This window comes from Corapipo altera, unplaced genomic scaffold (genome assembly GCF_003945725.1).
Source record: "Corapipo altera isolate COAL_440 unplaced genomic scaffold, ASM394572v1 102, whole genome shotgun sequence".
NCBI classification, from domain to species: domain Eukaryota; kingdom Metazoa; phylum Chordata; class Aves; order Passeriformes; family Pipridae; genus Corapipo; species Corapipo altera.
The window spans coordinates 430,945-447,124 of record NW_020884995.1 but is presented as its reverse complement, the minus strand read 5'-3'; the positions used below and the strand labels follow the sequence as shown (position 1 = coordinate 447,124).

The window sequence follows — 16,180 nt, the reverse complement described above, 5'->3', positions numbered from 1 at the left end:
TTTCCTAGAAACATTTTCTGACAGATATACATATATGAGCGTGTCTCACATATATGTATGTATGTCTCTGTATACATATATGAGCATGTCTCACATATATGTATGTATGTCTCTGTATCAAGGACAATAAAGATGCTTGAATAGCACACATTTTGTAAGAACATCTGCAGAATTAAAGATGATGTCAATTACTTACAAGACATTCTGATGAAATCCTGTAGGCTTACAATTTGAAGAGATTCATTCAGCCGTGCAGCTGTTATATATTATTACAATCTAAATGAATTTTAAGGAAGATAATTAGAGCAGTATATACTCACTCCTAGCAATTTTTCTGAAGAAAGCACTGACAGCAAAACATTATGTTCTGAAGTATCTGAGACAGTACAAATTGAACAAGCCTTTGAAGCTCTACTGTACGTTCACTATAGGTACCTAAAGTAGGATGATTCTGTACTTCTCAAAGGATAAAAATTTTCTTATAGTGATTGTAACAGTCGTAGATGCTCCTTAAAGATGGGATAATGTGGTACAAAAGCTTTAAATGTTTCACTTAGGCTCATCTCATGATGATATGGTAAGGTCAGTCAAACTTCAGGTCTTTAATGCACTGCTGTATTTAGAATTTCTCTGCACCTGAATTTGAAATTAGCATCCAGCATACTCAACACTTCAACATAGCATAAAATTTTACTGGCCCCTTCTTCTGAATTACTTAAGCAAAGGAGTGTGTGAATCTAGAAACCTACAATTGCACTAATGAACAGGAAACAGATTTATCTTGAATAGAGGAAACACCCTGGGAATTAGGAAAATGCTTTATTTACCTTTTGTACACATCATTTATACTTGTTGTCAGTTACAAAGTCAATGGATTAATTCACGTTGCTAGGTAATACATATGTCATAGAAATGCATTAAAAATTATGTGTTTATAATTAAAGACTGCAGAGGATATTGACAGTTTCATATAAAAAAAGGCTACCTAAAAAAGACACCTTACAAGTAAATAAATACATGTATATATAAAATATATATATGTTTAGGTACATTCAGAGAATATGTGCATTCACAGAATATGTAAACCTATTTATTCCCTATTGTGGGTTTGCCTTTTTAACAGAAGCAATCGATTAAATATGTAATTTGGTACAATGTGAGTCTGTCAAGTATTGATACTACAGAAGGAATTAAAAAAACAGCCTTCAAAGTATTATCGGTGGTGGTGGTGTGTTCTCCTCCTGAAGGCTATTCAGTGTAGGCTTAAAAGAAAAGTAATCTGGCTATATACTAACTGGAACAGGTTACCTAAAGAGAGTACGAAATCCCAGTCATTAGAAATGGATAGTAATGGGATTACAAAATACTTGCTAGTGGGAGTCTACTAATATTTGACCGTATCTCAGAACAGGGAGGTGAAATAAATGAATTATTGACGCTCATTTTCAGCCCTGCACGTGACTCCTGTTTATTTAATTAATTAAAAGAGAACAACTCCAAATCTAATTTATTGAAATCTCAAACTTCTCAATAGGATTCAGGGATTATCTCAGACCACTTCACTGTTTTAACTCCGGGGGTGCTAGTACATTTTTCTTTCATGAAGTACAGAACGATGCATGAGGTCCCTGAACAGGAAGATAAATTTTTGGCCAAGTACAACTTGAAGAAATCTGGTTGTGTCCAAAAGTATTCAATGTCATTGATTCCACAGTTAGGATTGCTTCTAAACGTGTTTGAAGTAGGACACTAATTTCTTTTTCTCTGTGAAAATTGACAACAACTTTTGAGTGTTCTAATGTTTGGTGTATTATCATCACTTTTAGAGGAAAATCTTGCCAGTTTGGCTGCTGCTGATATAGATACACTGTGTACATATATATATATTTCAACAGGAGCATCCTTACCCAATGTAAACCAGTTTTGCTTTACAGTATTGAAAATTTGACTTTACAGGCCTCACATAAAAGTGGACTAAAACAGATTTGGTGCAACCCATAGGACCTTTCTGTTGCTGGACTTTTTGGACAGTTTGCCCTACACCACCCTGAGGGAGGCAAAATGGGGCAAACACCAGTGTGAGTGGGGTAGCTGAGAGTACTCAAACCTGTTTGGCTGCTAACAGTGTGGGGTGCATATAAATCCTGTGACAGAAAGTACACGAAGGTTCCTTCCCTGGTGTTTTATTATCCCACTGCAAGAAAAGGTTCGCTTGCAATGGGGTTAATATATTCAACATGCTGCTGGGAAATGAAATTTCTTCTTACATCTCATTCAATCCTCCTACCTTAATGAATCAAACCTAGGAATAGCTGGAGCTTTGCTGTGAGGAGGTACTGCTGCTTCTTCCGAGTCCACCTTCCCTTTTTCCCTTACAGTGTTAAATCTTCTTGCCCAAACACCACCTTTTGTGGCACGGGATAAAGTTGTCACGACCATGTGGAGTTGAATGTTAAAGCTGCTCTCGTACCATTTGTCTGTGCACCCAGGCGCGGCAGCAGGGATTTGAGGATGCTTCTCCTAAAGATTTGGTCCACGCCTGGAGCATAGCCAGGCCGCAGGAATCATCCGGCGAAGCGCTGCCTCCTCGCTCCGCCGGGAATGCCGGTGGAGATCCGCGCGGGGTTTTTTTGTGCGTTAGCTTGTTTTCGGCGGCGGTGGGTGGGGGAACCCGAACTTTTTTTCTGCGCCCGGTGCTGCCCCCGCTCCCTCCCACCCCTCGGGGGCTGTGCTGTGCCCGGGGCACGGTGGGTACCTCCGGCGGGGGCAGGGGCGGGAGGCGGTGCCGGGGCGATGCGGGGCGGGGCGCGGTGCCGGGCCGGGCAGCGCCGCCCCGGGCGTGCGGGGGCCGTGTAGGTGCGGCTCCTTTAAGGTGTCCCGAGGCGGCACCAGACCTGCCGCGGCGGCAGCGCGGGGAGGAGGCGGAGGCGGAGGCGGCCGGGAGAGGGGGAAGGGGAAACCCGCGGCGGAGGCGGCGAGCGGCTCGACGTGACACCAGAAAGTTCAGGCGCAGCGGGCTCGGCCCCGCCTGACTAGTGCACCCCTGCCCCGGCGGCGGGGCAAGGCGAGGAGCCGCTCCTCCTCCTCTTCCTCCTCCTCCCGTAGCCTCCGCAGCGAGGGCGGGCGGGTGGGGTGGGTGGCTTTGGGGGCGTTGGCCCGGAGAAGTTTTGCTCGCCCTCCTTCTGTCTTTCTCTCCCCTTTCTTTCTTCTTGCCTTCCATCGCCCCTCTTGTGCCCTCCTCCGCCGCTGGGGAGGGGGGGCGAGCGTGGGATTCCCGCGTGGAGGAGGAGGGGGGGCGGCGGCGATGCTGGGCAGGGCTCGGGGCTGCCGCCGGGGCTCCCCTGCCCGCCGCCCCGCCTGACCGCGGCCGGGCTCCGCCGCGGCCCCCGACGCGCCCGCCTCCTTCCCCCGCCATGGGAGCGGGCGCTGCCGCCGCTCCGCCGCCGCGCCGTGCCCGCCGCTCGCCGGGCAAGCAGTGACTCGGCGGGGGCACCTCTCGGAGGGCGCTACCCTGCCCTGCTCGCCCCTCTCCCCCCCCTGCGGAGCGCGGCCGTGGCCGCTCCGTGCCCGTCCCGCCTGCGCTCGCTCCGCTACCGCCTCGTCCCCGGCGACCCGGAGCGGAGTCCGCGGCCGGAGCAGCAACTTGTGCGGCGGGAGGCGGCAGCGGACCTCGGCTGCGGGAACTCGAGGATCTTTTGTTTTCTCCTGTCGCTTTGGATAGTCCTGGGAAGTGTCAAGGCGCCGCCGAGGAAAGCCCGGGCCAGACGAGGGGAGGCCGGCCGGAGTTGGCGTGCGGCTGGAGCCCCGCGGAGCTGACAGCGCCGTGCCCGGAGGGGGCTCGCCCCGGGAGCCCGGCGGGATTAGGGAACCTCGCTTTGCGTTAAGCTTCTGTGGAATTACAACTGGGGGCTCTTCGTTTCTCCCCCCCGCTCTTCTGGCATGAGACTGCTTGCAGGCGCCACCCGAGGACAATGATCGCGGAGTTTGCTCACTTTTACCTCTTTGGATTCATCTGTCTCACCTCAGGTAACCACCTCACTCAGGCGGGTCAGATGCGCGGCGGTGGCCGCGCTCCCGCCGCTCCCCCCCCCCCCCCCCCCAACCTCCACGGTTTGGCCCCTTCGCGTCTCCCGGCCCCCTCCTTTCCTCGGGAACGAAGCTCTGTTTCCAACCCGGTGGGTGTCCGGACCGCCTTTGCCCCGAGAGCTGCCGCCGGCCGCGGGGGCTGCCCGGGGACCGGGTGTGCGGGGATGCGCGGCGCTGGAGCCGTCTCCTCCCACCGCCGGTGGCTCCCGGGGGTCGCTGGATGTAACCGCGGCCGATGCTGAGCCCCGGCCGTCAGGGGGCGGTGGGAAGCGGCCCCGTGGTCCTCCCGCGGCGGTGAGCTGGGACTCCCCCCGGGTACCGCGCTCCCTCCGCCGGGCGGTCCCTGAGCGCATCCCCTCTCCCGGCCCCCGGTTAATCCCGCGGGCGGGGGGCACGGCGGCCGGGGAGGGGTGGGGGTTGCTCGGAGATGGGGTTTGCTTCACCTGGGCGGTTAAAGTTTACCCATGTGTGTGAAGCGAAGCGCCAGTGGTCGCAGGGGAGATGGCCGAGGAGACAGGGGGGATTAGTGGTCATTAAGGCGCTGTTTGCGCGGGGCTTATGCGTGTTGGGGCATTTTATCGTGCCTGTAGATTACAGACAGGGTCGCACTAATAGGGTGTCGTGTATGGCAGGTTTGGCTCTGTGTGAGCCCCCGTGGTGTCCGAGAGCGGTGCGGGGCGCCCGTGCGGGCGTGGAGGGCTCCGGGGCTTTTCGGGTTTGTTTCTGCTCGAGGTTCGCGTTGCTCTCAGGAGGCCGTGTTTCTCTGCCTGCGGTATTCCTTCTCATTCTCATCAACGCCTTTTGTCACACACTTAGTAAACCCTTATGCCATAGTTAAGGTTAGTTCGGGCGCGAACTCTTCTGCCTTAATTGATTTTTGTAAGTTTGCAGAGGACCCCTTTGAGTCATTAAAGTTATGGTGGCATGAGACATCTGGTCAGTGAATGAATGAATGAACTTTTTGAAAGACTTAAGTACACTGCCTGAAGCTTTAAGTCTTAATTATGTCACCAAATGCAATAACTTATGTCTGTTTCTAGATGATATCATAAATTTAACTATTACATTTTTGCTGTTAGGTATTAGGTTTGCTTCTTGTGGCTTTGAATATGGAAAGCTTTGCGTCTCTGAGTAACTCTTGACCCTGTTCACTTTTGACCCTGTCAGTCGTGCTGTCTTTAATTTGATTTTTCTCTGTATTGCCGCCTTCACCTAATAGCAGAAACAACTGGAATGGGGAAGAGCCTTGGCACCAATTTCCCCTTTCTAAATCTTTTATGCCAATCATCCCCAGCGTGGAAAAGTCTTCATAGACAGTGCACCCTGTAACTCAGTTCTGTATTGGACTGTCTTAGACTCCCAGATAAGAAACAAATTTATTTATTTTTTAATTCTTTCATCTATTTTTCATATAAATGCTCAATAGAATAAGTTGCATAGAAGTTTGTTTTCAGTGGTTTTTTTCTTTTCCCCCCAGGACGGGGATGCTTTCTCTAATAATGTTGATTCCAGCTGAGTTGGATAGGAAACAAAAGGAAGAAAGCCATGAATTTTTATGGAGATTTTTAATTTTGCCATATAGGCAAGCTCAGTAACAAAGATAAGAGACGAGCACCAGATAATAACTCTGTTCCAACTCCCTCACCAGAGGAATTTCTTTTTCCCCTCAACTGGAGTGTGATCGAATAGTTAGTCTTGTGTCTGGAACAATGGAGATGCCAGAAACCTTTGGCAGGATGAAGTTTGAGGGCAGATGGCTGCAGTGCAGAAGGAAGGACAGGAGTCATCTACAGCAGTTTCCACACTGAAATCCTTTGAGTTCTAATGACAGCTGATCTTGCAAATTGATTGATCCTTTCCTCCCTCTTCTACTGAAGGTTCTCACTTCATTCACTTACACCCACCACTGAATCAATGGTTTGTGTAGCCACACTCTAAATGAGATGTTAGAAACTTCTGCTGAGAGGTGGGAAGGTAATTGGGGGATGGGGAAGAGAAAAATTTTTAATAATAGAAAGGTGAGTTAATTGTTTGTTGAAATAGTAATTGGTAAACCACTTAGATTTTAAACCCCCTAATTTTTAGCCTGGTGTTGTCTTTGTGCAATCCTGTGAAGTACCTTCTTTCATGTAAGCCTGTGGTTAATAAATGTTGAGTAAATTTAAATTTGAATAGTGTTGAAAATTGGAATATAGAAGCTTTCCTCCCTTGTTCTCCCAGTGTAATTTCAATGCTTCTTTGCATAAAGAATAAAAATTGCTTTAAGGGATACTTCTCTGGTATACTTGTTTTCTTGAGTATTTACCTGCTCTCTGCCCTTTTTCCTTCATTCTGAGACAGACTTAGCTGCATAATCCATGGAGTTTTCATCTCTCCAGCCCCCCAAGAAGCAGCAGCATCAAATTAATACGTTTGGAAAAGAAAAGCTTTTGGTTATCTGAAGGGCAACATGCAGAACACTTTCAGTGGGAATGAGCGTCAAGGCTCTGGTTTTCCACATGGGTATTCGCTGCTCTAGCAATTCTCAAGGCTAAAATATGTTACTATGTGGTTTTTCGGATTTTTCTGATTCCCTCCGTGGAAATCTTTATATTTTGACGAGGTATTTCATTGCATTGCTGATTCCCATCTGCTCAACGCCCACCCTTTCTCCCTTTCCTGTCCGTGTTATCCCTTACTAGTTGCTGTACTTCAAATGGGATTGGTACGTTTGCTCAAGAGGGTTTTCATGCAGTATGAAGCAGGCAGTGCTGACAGCAGCAAGGCAGGCATGTTTTCCAGTGATAGTTCTAGCCAGTGGAGGGCAAAATTGTCTCTTGTATTCCTTCATGGGAGAGTTACCTCGTGATGGTTAATACTTTTAAGGGTGTCAGTGGAGTGTCCCCAAAGCCCTTTCTAGTTGGCTGACCTACCCATTGGAGTAAATAAATCAGCCACATCTTTGATAAGTTTTGTTTGTTTGTCTCCAGAAGTTTGTACTTATAAACTTCCCTTGTGAAGTGCTAGAGCATTTCAGGGAATGTTTCTACTGCTTTTCCATATTCTCTGTTTTCTCTATGAAAATATTACACAGTAATTCAAAGGATTATGAAAGTCTAAGTGCATAATCTATAAAAGCAAGTAAATCACCCAAGAAAACATAAAAACTGTGTGTTTTTCACCTACCCCTAATGCATTGTGTGCTGTTCTAAGTAATTTTACTGTAAGAATGTTTAAGAAAGATTGAGCCAGCTGCTTAGAGCTGAAGAAGCTGGCAGTGCTTGTATTGTGCTTGAGGACTTCACGCTAGAGAAGAAATAACCATATGCTATAAGATTGATCATTCCTTACTTGTGAAAAACACTCTTGAAGCATCCAGGTGTTTGATTAAAAACCACTTATCCTTGTGAGTACTGATAGTATCTGTGGAGATCAAACCCTTTTTTTTTTTTTCCAATGTGCATTAATGTGGGTTTTGTTACCTTGCACCCAGTAAGAGATGCTTTTCTTTCATATAGCTTGGCAATTAAGTTGGTTACCTGTTTAAAACAGAAGAACACTCAAGCTGATTTTTGCTTGCTTCAGTCAGTGTTGGTTACCAAATGTTTTCTTGCTTCTGTGTCATATAGTCCCATAGCATTGTCCTGGAGGAACTCAGTATTTTCAGTAGCAAGGGTCATCTGTAATGTTCAGGGTCCTGAAGTTTGGGGAATTCATGTGCAGGTCCATAAGATTTTATTAGAAAACATGAATTTATATGAAGGATACTTCAGTCTACAAGCTAAAGGTTCTGTATGGGTCTTCAAAGATAGATGGGCCATTACAAATAATATCAGAAACTAGTGACACTTAGGTAGCAGTGTTATTTAATGTCAAACAGCAACATGTGATATCTATGCCAAATGATGCTTTAATATAAATTGCTTTGGAAGTGATGGCCAAAGAGGTTCAAACCCAGTTTTGCTTTTGTGAGAAGTAAAAAGAGAAAATATTTAGATGTTCAAGACAGACATCTATAGCCATACTTAAGAATCTGAGAACCTGTTCCCTCGCTCTCAAATAACACTGGTTTTGGTTGGCACTTATATTTCCTAAATAACTGGGAAGAGTTTTGTTTCACAACGCTGAAGAAGTGTAATATTATGTCTCATTAGGGGATAGCTTTGCCTAATGAGCGTAATAATTTGCTGGGTCTGGCAGGTCCAGTCACTTGCTCCACTTGTGCAGTTTATTATTTCTGTCGTAGTTAAATGCGTTGTGTGAATAACGGGCACGTGGCTTGGTGTCACAGTAGCTGTTTGAGGTTCTTCTTCAAAATTTCTCTTTTGTAGTGAAGATCAGTGTAGTCAGTTCAGAAGTTATTGTCGTGAATTTGTTGGGGTTTGTGTATTTGAATAGTTAGTAATGAGTCATTTTGCTGTCAATATTTGTAATATTTTGTGGTTGTTTTGCGGCCAGGAAAGTAGTAGGAACCTTGCTCTTTCCAGGCAAACTAAAGGGCACTTAAGAATTTTATATGCTGAGGTCCTGACACATTTTATTTGTGTGCTTTGCTATATAATCTGGCTCGATGGTGATAACCTTCCTTAACTTTTCACATGAGTGCCTCTTCATAAAATTGTAAGTTAAATAGTGAAGTTACTGAAGTAGCAACTGAGGTGTATTTTAAGTCCAATAAATTGTGTAAACAAGGGAAGTAAGAGTGTTTTCCTGTTAGTGATGAGAATCTTGACCAAGAGATGAGAGTAGAGCAACAAAGAAATATTCTTAAGTATCTTGAAAGCTAGAGGTGCTTTGAAGGGCAGATAATTTCCTGGTTTATACCTTCTCTAGGAGAAAGACAGGTATAGATGTGTGCACACCTTCTGTCTCAATAATATACTGATGCCTCTTGGCTTGTTGTGTCAGCCTTACATCAGTGGTAGAGGTAGAATGGCATTTTATGATAAGAAAATGTCTTATGAGCATAAATATTTTGTACTGCTGACATAGATGGCAGCCAGCTACATTGAATTTGCACAATTGAGACTATGGAAAATCTCAACAGGGGAAAAAGAGAAACAGCTGGGAAGCTGATAATGAGTTCAGTTTTCAGTCAGATGTGCAGAGTTCTGCTATTTTGTTGTTGTGTTACAGTGTTGGGGTCTGGTTTTTAAAGAGCTAAATCTTTCAGTATCCTGGTCATTAACTTAGGCCAGGTGCTTTAAGTTACCTTACCCTGAAGATGATGATAAGCTTAATTGAAATAAGATGGTGATGAATTTAAATCTGGGTGTCATGATTTCTTTGTTAGTTGATTATCCATTAGAAAAAAATGGTGCGTTTGCCCTGATTTATCCACAAAAATGATAAGATATTGTTCTGGAACACTTCTTAGGAGGTATGAGGGTAGGCCTCTCAGACCAGGAATGTATATGATTTAATTGGTGTTAACAGCATAAAGTGAGACAGAGGGAGAGGTATTTATATGGGAGTATACATTTCAGGTATAAGTAGTAGGGGAGTTGTTCTACACTTCAACAAAACAATGAATAGAAGCTTTAGGTAAGTATATTCTATTTCTTTTCAGGCCTTTTGAAAACAAAGTAAGGAAACTATTTTTGTGGAAAAGAGAAGGAGTATATGAACAATTAAGGAGGTTTAATACTGTCAAATGCTAAGAACTATTCTAGGGCTCTCTGAGACTTGTAAATATTTTCCATGCCTCTCTTGTTCTGAAGCTTAGCAAAGTTTCCGACTAAGACTGGTGTTTGTATGTGTGTGTCTGTGTATGACTGATTAAAATGAAATAGATAAATTGACAGTAATGTGATTTGTGGGTGGCAGCAGGCCAGTCTTTTTAATTAGAACTTGCTTGCCATCTGAGCAGCTGCAGCCAAGGGGAAGATGCAGAATGCTCTGCTCTCACCCGTGAACAGAGAAGTCATTTCGCCTTTGCCGAGGACAGAAGGGTTTATTGAATGATACAACCTTAAAGTGGCCTTACCAAAAGGAAGCAAACTCTGTGCTGGGAAGGGGAATAAGAGAATCTTTTGCCTTCACTTTTATTTTGATGGGAAGTTCATTGTGCTTTCCAGAAGTGGAAACTTGGAAAATTAGAGAGGAGGATCTACCATTAGTAAGCAGAGAGTGCACATGTAGATTTAAATAAACCATCAGTATGTTTTAAAAGTTTATAAAACATCTTTGTATCTTCGTGAAAACTGCTTTTCAGGTCCTCAAGCTCTCACAGTTTCTTTCAGCACCACTATCCAAAGAGCTACACAGAACTTGAGCACTTTTCCATATAGCTTTTAGTGAAATGATGTCAACCTGTGCTGCAGGAGAGATCTTCATGGTGTGACTTGGGAATGCACTTCATCTTCTGATGTACGTGTTCAATACATGGATTTTGATAAAGGCAGTAGCATGTATGTCATCTCCAACCTTATTTTGAACACATTTGGGTTTTATCTTAAGGGATTTTTTTAATATATATATGTATGCATATATGTATACTCTATACTGCTAGTGCATAAAACCATCAGATTTTTTATAAAGGTATCTTAGGTATTCATCTTCTCAGTCAGAAGTCTGACTTATATATCAAATGCTTGTATTAGCATCTACACTTTGACCAAATAGTAAATTCGTTGCTGAAGAATTCTTCCTTACTTGACATTCAAAGAAATTCCATAGCAAAGGATTGGATTCCATATCTAAACAAGAGGGCAGTACCTCAGTGAGTTTGCTCACTGGTGGTAGAATTAAATCCCAGAAAGTACTCCTGTTTACCTCTTATTTTCTGCCACCAGACTTTGTGCCTCTAGAAGGTCATGAATATGTTAAATATTTATATTTATTTACATTTAAGTAAATAACTGCAAATTAAATGATTAGGGCATTTAATTTTAATAGAACTTACTATAAATTCAGCTTAGAAAAAAATGGCTAGTTGAATACATTAATTTTGAAATGGTATGAATATCTTTAATCAGGAAATGAGAGTGTTTTCTGGACTGCTGCACTCTTGAAGTACATATACTTTCTTTGAAGAAATGCATAGTCAGATATGCAAAATTATTCAAGCTACCCTTTACTGTTGGGAAGTATTTGCTCAATATGGTATTGCATTAAATTAAGTCTAATGCTAATATAGTGAATGATTAAAATAATATGAACACCCCTTACCGTAGGTTAAAGACCTGTAAATCTGACAAGCCTGTTGTGAGCTCTGGGTTTAAAAATCTTAAAACTTAATATTTTATTTTCTCCGCCTTGCATAGTGAATTAGCAGTTGAATAAGCTCAGTTGTGGAACAAACTGTCTCTCCAGACGTGCAGTGCAGGGTATGGCAAGGATGGGTTTCCGAGCAGTGAAGTCTGGAGTCATCCATGGCAGCCGCCTGAGAGAACTGGATAGTCTGTGTAATTTTGATGTCACTCACTTTTGTAGTCTTTGTCCTCTGCTCCTTCAACTGTCACGTGCATACATCAGAATTGTGATTTCTTTAGTACTGTTAAACTGTTTCATGCCAGTATTGCATTAAAACTTGCTTGGCTGGCATTTTTGTGTGTTCTGAAATTTGCATATCCTCCGGCAAGATATTTATTTTACATTCTGGGTTAGTTATATTGCCTCCTATCTAATTGCTTAACTGCCTTTATGTTGAAGATGAGACATATAAGCAGTTGATGGTTATAAATTCATATATAGAAGACTTTTAATTTTACTGTTTTCTTCTACAGTAGCATAATAGGCATTAAGAGTTTATCTTAGAAATTAGGATATAATACGTGGCCAAGGATTTAATGTAGGCCTAAAGATGTGCGTGGGATCAACTTCTCTTTCTTCTGGAAGTAAATGGAGAAAGAAGTGGTGTTTTGATAGTGACCAGATGGATATGTTTTAAAGAGTGGCTTGACTTTGAGTAGACACTAAACCTCAAATTTTTGTAATCCAGGGCGTTGTGAATTGTTGAAGTTGGGAGCCTACAGCCTGAGTTTAGAACCACTTAAAATCAGTAGTGCCTTTTGAAACTCTTGATTCTAGTGTTTAAATTAAGTTGCTAAAGTGTTTGACTTCAGTTGCAAACGTTTATGGATCACTGTGGGTTCTTAGCCTGTCTGAAAATTGAGATTGTGGTGAACATTGACTTAAGAGCCAATTGACAGAAAAAAGCTGTATAACTTTGAATTTGCCTGTGCCTCTTTAGCTCTGTGTAGGTGAGAAGCCAGTCAAAAATGTGTTTGTGTGTGTATTCTTTTAGAACCTTCTAGGCTTCTCACTGTTGTAGTGCATTTTACTAACACTGGACAAAAGCAAACTTTTCAGCCCACACATCTCCTGTTGACCAAACATGCCCAAGCATGTAAGCCCAAGATAAGGATAGCAGCTCCCAAGTCCAAAAATAAGTTGTGCCTGTATTTGTGGTGAAAGCATTAATACAAGGTCATAAAATACTATTTTTGGATCAGAAATTGTTCAGCAATGTCACTAAACTTTTTCTTCTCTTAAAAACCTCTTAGCACCTGGTATTAAAGTTGGCACTTGCCCTAGCTTTGTCATAGGAGATCTCTTGGATGCTAGGCAGCTTCAGAACTGGGGTTTGCAAATTCTAAATGTTTCTCCCCTCACCTCCCACTCATAAAACAACTCTGTCAGTGCAACTTTCTGGTTTTGGAATAGAGCTAGTGCCCTAGGTACTGCAGTTGACAGATTATGATACTTCATAATCGAAGTGTTTAGTGGTAGGAGGTGATAAAGGGGAAAAAAATTAGAAGTAGTGAGGAAACGAGGAGAAAAGAAAACAGGGTAAGTAAGGGTAGTAACAGATTATTTTACTTTTTGCTGGCCAAACGAGGAGTTGTCAGTGGAGAGGGTAGAGTTTGGGACTGTGATGCTGTCACAACAGAATGTAGGAAAGAGAAGGTGTATAGTGAACAGGTTTAACAAAAAAGTGTCTGATGTAACCACAGAATGGAATTTGTACTGTGCCACTGCTCAGGCATAAAAGTGATTGGCAGGAGGCCCTGTGCACAGAGTGAAATCCTGTCTTCACCAATGTGGAAAATTATGGTTTCAACTGCAAAAGGAAGTAAAGCTTGGAAGGAATTAGCATATCTCTAGCACCAAGTGGCATCTGGAACTGAATGGCTGGGTTAAATCATTCAGTAGTGATTAATGAGGCTCATTGCTTAGGTTGTACAGCCTTTAAAAATTAAAAGGAGTAATTTAAAACTAGATGCAAAGAGAAAGAAGAAACCATTGCTGCCATCTACCTCTTGAATACAGAAGGTGGATGCTGCCTTTTGATACAAGGAGAAAACTGTCAAGTTCTGCTGTTAAGATTAGAAACTAAGAAATTAACTTCTGAATAATTGTTTTGAGGAACATCTTGGGATTTTTTTAAATGTGTTTTTTTAAATGTAAATTTCAAAACAGTGAGGGTTTTGAAATGGGAAGGAGTGTGCAGGATGGGATTTTGCTGCTGGCGAATACTTGGCTTCTTAGAAAATAAAAAAAAATAACTATTTCTGTTTCTGTCCCACTCATGAGTGTTAATCTGCATTACCTATAGGGGAAGCAAAATATTGAAACATATAAAGTGAAACAAGATTAGAGACATACAGAGCATTCTAACTTTACTTGAGTGTGATTCTGGCAGTTGCTGAGCTGAATGGTAATGTAGCTTGGTATCATACCAGGAATAATGTTCAGAATGTTCAAAGGCTGTTATTCCGTGGGAGGATTACAGTACTGATATAAACATACTTCTGTTTACTTCCAGGGTTTTAGTGGAGCGAATAGAGAAACCAGTGAAGTGTGTGTTGAAGTGTTAAGGGTTTACATTTTTTTTCAGAATTGTAAAAAGAAACAAACAGTGGCATCATTTATGATGCTTTTGCTTAAAATGGTTGACCTTTCTGCAGCAAGTTCATGGGCGTAGAAAATAAAAGGGAACTAGACCCTTCTAGAATATGGTATTTATTCCTCTGGAGTTTATCACTGCAAATACTAAAATAGAATTCCACTGCTTGGGACTTCAGTTCCCTGAACTGTGTTGCTGAAAAATCTCTGCTCACAACACTTTTGGCTTCTAGATTGGCAGGTTTTTTTTGTTGGTTATTGTCTGTCCTGCTTTTCTTTTAAAATGTTTCTGATTTTCTTTTTTGGGGAGGAGATGGTGATGTGTTCAGCAGAAAATAAGGAAGTAAGTTGTTTTGTTGGTTTGTTTTGTTTTGTTGGTTTTTTTTTTTAAAGCTAAATGATTTCATCTTTCTCATCCATACACTTATGTGGTACCCATGACCATAATGTGGAAGAAAACTATTTAATCATTTAATCCCCATTCTCACCCCAGTATTTCATATCAGATGGGAATTATTTTTTCCCCTACCTCTGCTGGGACAGCCAGGCTAGGGAGGTTGACCTGGTGCTTTAATGTTGTGACCAGAAGGAGTGAATGTCATTTGCACAGGCAACTTTTGGGTTTTTCTAATTCTCTGGCTATAAGGTTTATTGATACTGTGTTTGATTGTGACTAATAACTGTGAATTTTTTGTGGGGAAATTACTGTTTACATGTCTATGAAGTCAATCAGTATTCCAAAAAGATTGAGTTAGTGTCTGCACTGAGATTATCATATCTTCAGGACTGATATTTCTGTCTTTGACAGGAATTTGCATTTTATTTGACATCGACTTCCAGAAAGGCATTTACATTTTGTTACCTTATTGCAGGAAGGAAAGCAGCAACCTCTCACCTAAAAATTCACATTGACCTAGAGTCTAATAATAATTAGAATTAAACAGAGGTAGTAATTTAACTCGGTCATTTCATCACAATTCCTGTAGGCATGCAGCTGGTCATTTTGAATCTCGTAAAATGAAATTTTATTTTGCTCACCGTACGCAGGTCAAGTAAAAAGCCACATCAAGTTAATGAATCCCTTTCTTTGCAATGAACTGAACGTGGCATTTGTTTTTGTTCTGGCAGTCGTGAAATCACAGGGTGTTGGCGACAAGTCCATTATTGGCTCCGTGCACTGTGTTTCTGAGGGTTTTTACTCCACCCAGCATATTATGTGTGCAGACTGTATCATACCGGTTAAAACTTGTTCTAAAATGAGGATTCCTTTTTTTTTTTAAAGCAGTAATAAAGAGAAAATAAAAATAGCTCCCTCTTCTTTATTAGCATAAATGAAAGAGAAGCAGCAACTCATTCCTTTTGTGGCCTGAGGAAATAAAAGAAAATCTGGATGAGTTCTCAGCCCCTTAAAGTCAAAGGAAGTTTAACTATTGATTTTAATTTTTACCTTGTTTTGCTGAAGCTCAAGTTGTGTATCACTTTTATTCTACGTGTTGTTACTTAGGAAGCTTAATAATGGGGGAAAAAGAAATGATTAAGAATGCCACTTCTTAAAAAATTAGAAAAAATTCAAGAGTAATCAGATTCTGCAATTTAGGATCCCTTTTCGTCATTGATTGCAAGGTTGAATTTATGGTGTGTTGTGTTGGTGCTGTTGGTGTCTTTCATGTGGTAGTCACTCATTTCCCTGAATACCCAAACTGGTTTTGTTGCAGCTTCTCATTTTTATCTACTGTGTTTTGATTTTTGTTTGTTTGTGTGTCTAATAGCTTTTCCAAAACATTTCTGGCTTTGAATTTTCCTGGGCTGTATATTTTTGTGTGGCATTTAGGGAAGTATAATACATAAATGCAAGAGGTCTTTTTCCGTAGTTCTAATTTTTTTTAGATAGTAAAAATACTAAACTGTTACTTTTACTCAGTTTTGAAAATTATTCCAATCTAGTTCCTACTAGCACTATATTTGAAGGGAGCCATAATATATTCTAAACAAAGCCTTAAGCACAGATCACTTGTTTAAAGAAAGAACTTAAAATGATAACAAATGCATCAGCTTTTAGAACATGCTGTTTCCAAATCTCTACTAAATTTATTTTTTTTTTCCCCAAGAAGTTTTAAATTACACAAAAAATAAAGCCAGACCTTCCTTAGTGACTAAAAGTACCAGGTGTCAGATCAATAGCATGTGCTGGGAAGCAAGAATTTCATCTGAGGAGACTTTAAATGCACTTATTTTCAACTTCCATGAACTACAAGTCTAGTTTTGT

The 16,180-nt window shown here is 41.9% G+C and overlaps 1 protein-coding gene across 6 annotated transcripts in view; it reads left to right on the top strand.

Annotated features, from left to right (window-relative positions):
* The window catches only part of ROBO1 (roundabout guidance receptor 1), a 706,475-nt gene that overhangs the window by 400,188 nt on the left and 290,107 nt on the right, over nucleotides 1-16,180 (top strand). Inside the window, exon 1 of one of the 6 annotated variants that reach the window (XM_027666544.1) lies at nucleotides 3,544-4,026. The exons of the other annotated variants lie outside the window; for them this stretch is intronic. Coding sequence (XP_027522345.1) covers nucleotides 3,972-4,026 — 55 coding nt within the window. The 5' untranslated portion in view covers nucleotides 3,544-3,971. Of the gene's footprint in view, nucleotides 1-3,543; nucleotides 4,027-16,180 lie in introns of those variants that run through there. 6 annotated transcript variants of the gene reach the window in all.